Source organism: Alosa pseudoharengus, unplaced genomic scaffold, assembly GCF_046254945.1.
Source record: "Alosa pseudoharengus isolate Yale_2024_CS ecotype anadromous, Long Island Sound unplaced genomic scaffold, YU_APseudo_1.1 YU_APseudo_1.1_scf_20, whole genome shotgun sequence".
Taxonomy (NCBI): domain Eukaryota; kingdom Metazoa; phylum Chordata; class Actinopteri; order Clupeiformes; family Clupeidae; genus Alosa; species Alosa pseudoharengus.
This window is the reverse complement of record NW_027468664.1, coordinates 15,111,354-15,116,353: the sequence shown is the minus strand read 5'-3', so window position 1 is coordinate 15,116,353 and position 5,000 is coordinate 15,111,354. Positions and strand designations below refer to the sequence as shown.

General features: G+C 37.7%; 1 protein-coding gene across 1 annotated transcript in view; it reads left to right on the top strand.

Moving 5' to 3' along the window:
• slc26a4 (solute carrier family 26 member 4) overlaps nt 1–5,000 on the top strand; it is a 17,668-nt gene that overhangs the window by 4,924 nt on the left and 7,744 nt on the right. The window contains exons 6-8 of the mRNA XM_076296659.1: nt 3,267–3,431; nt 3,974–4,126; nt 4,598–4,680. Of these exons, the coding sequence (XP_076152774.1) occupies nt 3,267–3,431; nt 3,974–4,126; nt 4,598–4,680 (401 nt within the window). The remainder of the gene's footprint in view (nt 1–3,266; nt 3,432–3,973; nt 4,127–4,597; nt 4,681–5,000) is intronic.

The window sequence follows — 5,000 nt, the reverse complement described above, 5'->3', positions numbered from 1 at the left end:
CCTTTGGAGAAATGGTATACTGCAGCTCTGCTGCGTTTTGTCCTTGTATTGTTGCCATAGCCGATCAGAAGCAGTATGCTTTGCATTGGGTAGGTTGACTGTATAAAGCACTGAGACCTGCTGGATGGGGTAAATCTGGTCATGATAGATTTGATATACAAACCATTCTTACCTCCAGTCAAGGCCTTATTGTCTTCAGTGTACATGTAACAGCTGTGCTGCTACAACCTTGTTACTCTTTGATACAGTGGAATAAACCTATTAAGTGTACCAGTTAATTACTTACATGTACATATGACATGTATGTTGTGTCTTCAATGTCTTAGAACAGGTCTACTAATTCACTACATAGTACATATATCAACTGTGTTGGTACACACTTATTGCTCTTTGATACAGTGGCATAAACCCATTAAAATGAAATGTACCAGTTAAGTACTTACAATTACATATTACATGTATGTTGTGTCATTGGTGTCTTGGAACATGTCTGCCATTACCCTACGTAGCACATGTATCAACTGTGTTGGTACACACTTATTACATGACTTATTATTTCATGAAGTAACACAGTTGGTCTGTTTATGCCTACCTGTAGTAGCACATTTCAAGACTTGAGAATGAGGACATACATGTAATATGGATGTATACTTATCTGGTACACTTTATTTTAATGGATTTGTTCCACTGTATTAAAGAGTATTTAGTGTGTACCAACACAGTTCATACATGTACTGTGTGGTGTAACAGCAGACACATTTCAACACATCAATTACAGGATGCATGACATCATTGACAGGATGTATATAATATGTACATGTAAGTACTTAACTGGTACACTTTACTTTAATGGGTTTATTCCACTGTATCAAAGAGTAATAAATGTGTACCAACACAGTTGATACATGTACTACAGTATGTAGGGTAATGGCAGACATGTTCCAAGACACCAATGACACAGCACAATATGTACTGTACATGTAAGTACTTAACTGGTACACTTCATTTTAATGGGTTTGTGCCACTGTATCAAAGAGTAATACATGTGTACCAACACAGTTGATACATGTGCTATGTAGGGTAATGGCAGACATGTTGGTGGAACACACTGCCAGTTCCTACAAGGGCAGGGACATCCCTCTCCATTTTCAAAAAACTCCTGAAGACCCAGCTCTTTAGAGAACATCTCCTCTCATAGCAACACTTACAACAAGTCTTGCTGATCCTAGCACTCACCAGCCGTCTTAAACGGACACGTAACTGTTAAAAAACAGCACTCACTGATGCACTTATGCTTACTGTACTTATTCTTATGTTTTTTAAATTGTCCTAATATTGTTGAGAATTGCTCTAAAACTTAAACTGTTTACCATGTTGTTAGTCGCTTTGGTTAAAAATGCGTCAGCCAAATGTAATGTAATGTAATGTAATGTTCCAAGACACCAATGACACAACATACATGTAAGTAATTAACTGGTACACTTAATAGGTTTATTCCACTGTATCAAAGAGTAACAAGGTTGTAGCAGCACAGCTGTTACATGTACACTGAGGACAATGAGGCCTTGACTGGAGCTAAGAATGGTTTGTATATCAAATCTATCATGACCAGATTTACCCCATCCAGCAGGTCTCAGGTCAGCTCTTTGCCTCTGATGAAAATGTAGGCAAATTGGCAAAGTTTTGTAAAAGCACTCAGTATTACAATGTAACAACTATATGTAGGTACCAACAAATACATAATGCAAGTACAATGATAGTACCTGATAGTACATGTTGTTACACAGGTTGTACCACTGTACCTAATTAGGTTGGTACACTGTAACAGCGACACATTAAAATAAAGTGTTACCACTCGGGGTCATAATGAAAACAGTTCATCGAGTTCATACACACTGAGTCTTTCCATGCATTTAGTGTAGGCTAGTTTAGCTTAGTGTGCATGGAAAGTGCAATTCAGTCTAGTAGGAAATTAATGTACATTTAGTTTAGCATTATGTTTATGCATTACCTCCGTATGGTCTACGTCTGTGAATGTTTAGTGAGTCTCAGAATATTAATTAACTGTCGTCCTGTGCACCTGAACATTCCATGTCGCATGTCTCCCTTGCTAGTAGGGCTGACAGTGATGGTATAGGAATGATGCATGTAATATAGCCCATTCAACTACTTCTTTTTATTTTGCTTGTGCAGATGCTGTTTTATGTATGCCAGTGCCTGAAGGCATGTTTTGTTTTAACTTTTCCTAAAGGAATAAATGTGATAAGCCAGTTTTGGTCTCAGTCCCTTCACCGTCTGACTAATAGTTATATATTAGCCTACTAATATATTAAAAAAGCTTAACCAACTTTATTATAAGGGTCCCCCATACTGATAGTTATATATTACTAATATATTAATTAAGCTTAACCAACTTTATTATAAGGGGCCCCACACTGATAGCTATATACTACTAATATATTAATTAAGCTTAACTAACTTTATTATAAGGGTCCCCCATACTGATAGTTATATATTACCAATATATGAATTAAGCTTAACCAACTTTATTATAAGGGTCCCCACGCTTATAGCTATATACTACTAATATATTAATTAAGCTTAACCAACTTTATTGCAAGCGGTTCCGGCGCCGACAAGAGTGGCAGCATGTCAAAGTAGCTCTGTGTTTTTTTCTTGAATTTCCCCTTGGGGATCAATAAAGTATCTATCTATCTATTTTAAGGGTCCTATGGGGAGTGGTTCATATTGGGATAGGCAGAAGCACAGTTTAATAACAATTAGTTAAATAATAATAAGTCATTACTTTTCTATTAACATATAGTTTGTAAATAAACATTTAAATGATGTAAGAAATAACTGTTAATTAGTGCCAAAAAGACATTTAGTTAACTATTAACACATATTAATACAATATTAGTTAATAGATTTGTTAAAACATTTACATACAGATTTTATGCAAACAACTGATATTTAATTAAGGATGAAAAAACTATTAACTTGTGGCAAATAGATATTTTAGTAACAATTAACAAATATTAACAAAGGGTTAGGTAATTACTAGTTTGCTATTTATTATGGCACCTTATGGAGTGTTACCGAAAATTCAAATAAACTTACATTTCACTGCATAAACATGAACCTGCTAAAGAATATATAGATGTCACTCCTGGCAAATATTACACACAGTCTCACCACCTGCCTCACTTAAACTGGAGATTTTACAGGTATGTTGCATGCTGATCGGCACAATTGTTTTTTCCCAGGTGGCCATGGGGTTGCTGCAGGTGGGCTTCCTGGTGCGGTACCTGTCTGACCCGCTGGTAGGGGGATTCACCACGGCAGCGGCGCTGCACGTTTTCGTCTCGCAGATCAAGATTGTGCTCTCCGTCCCCACCGGCAGCCACAACGGCCCCTTCTCCATTTTCAAAGTAAGTCACTCTCAAACAGCTGTTGATACTCTTTATATCCATATAGATAGCTTGATCATAGCTATTTATTTGTGATGAAATATGATTTTTTTCAGAAATTAGCTTATTTTCCATCTACTCCAGAGTTAAATAAGATGATACACCCTTCTCTTCTCTCTGTGCATGATCAAGTTTCACACCATTAGCCTATCTTAGCAGAATTCACTGGAAGTGGGTTATACCATAGATAGACTATATATATATATATATATATATATATATATATATATATATATATATATATATATATATATACAGTCTATGGGTTATACTCATAGGCTAGCTATAGGCTAACTGGAGAAGAGGTATGTATCCTTTTATCTACCTTTAATACATACGAAAACAAAAATGACTTGATGTAAAAGTATGAATTACAGTTTAGGTTAGTAGTTAGGTGTTCAATTCCATTTTATATAGTGCCAAAACAATGAAAGTTATCGCAATGTTCTATACAGAGAGCAGGGTTTGAACCATGAACCTTCAGTTTTGGTTTCTCGCTACAGACACTCATGGATGTTTTCACCAACATTCATCTAACAAATGTCGCTGATCTTGTGGCTGGTTTGCTGACCATCGCCACAGTGATGGCTGTGAAAGAGGTCAACGCCAAATTCCAGCACAAGATACCCGTGCCAATCCCCATTGAAGTGTTGGTGGTAAGTCATGCAGACAGTTCTATTGTAATGGTGTACTTTAATCGTGCGGTGGAGTAGCCCAGTCTGACTGGTGGCAGATGTAGTTAGCATATTGTCTCCAAGCACTGGGAGGGGAGATAAGTGATGTAATGCTATGTTTATTCAAGTACTTCCTTGGGCGCATTCACTGAAAAGCATAAATCAGTCATGATTCAAATGAATAAAGAGAGAAAGAGGATACAGGTCATTTCTCACACTCTAATGTACTCTCTCTCTCTCTCTCTTTTTCTCTCCTTTTCTATTGTCATACTTTTCTACACTCCTCTCATTCTCTCCTGTTCCCTCTGTCAATCTCTCGTCCTCCTTTCACCAACTCTATGTCATATCACTCACTGTCATATAAACACCTATATTTCACTCCTTTTCTTGCACTTCTTTTCTCTCTCTCCCTCTCTCTCTCCCTCTCTCTCTCCCTCTCTCTCTCCCTCTCAGACAGTGGTTGCAGTAGGGATTTCTTATGCAGTGGACCTGGATTCACGTTACGGCGCCAGCATTGTCCGCAGTATCCCGCGGGGGTGAGGGAACTTCCTGTCTTCCTGTGGCATTTCCTCACTTCCTGTTCGGACAGAGGACAAGGAGAGGACGTTCTGGCTGCGGCTTTTTTAACTGCCAGACTATTATTATCATCACCCATTAAGTTACTCAGCAGACGCCATGCGACGAGCCGCAGACCCTGAAATGTAATCGGCAGAACAATGACACTGAGCGACAGTTTAGAGGCTGACCTCCAAACAAAACAAATGAGAAAAAAAAAGAAAAAAACAATGTGGAATGTGGAAACAATTGTCTGGTTCTTTCTTCATATCACAAGCTGTGACCACAAAACATACCGTAT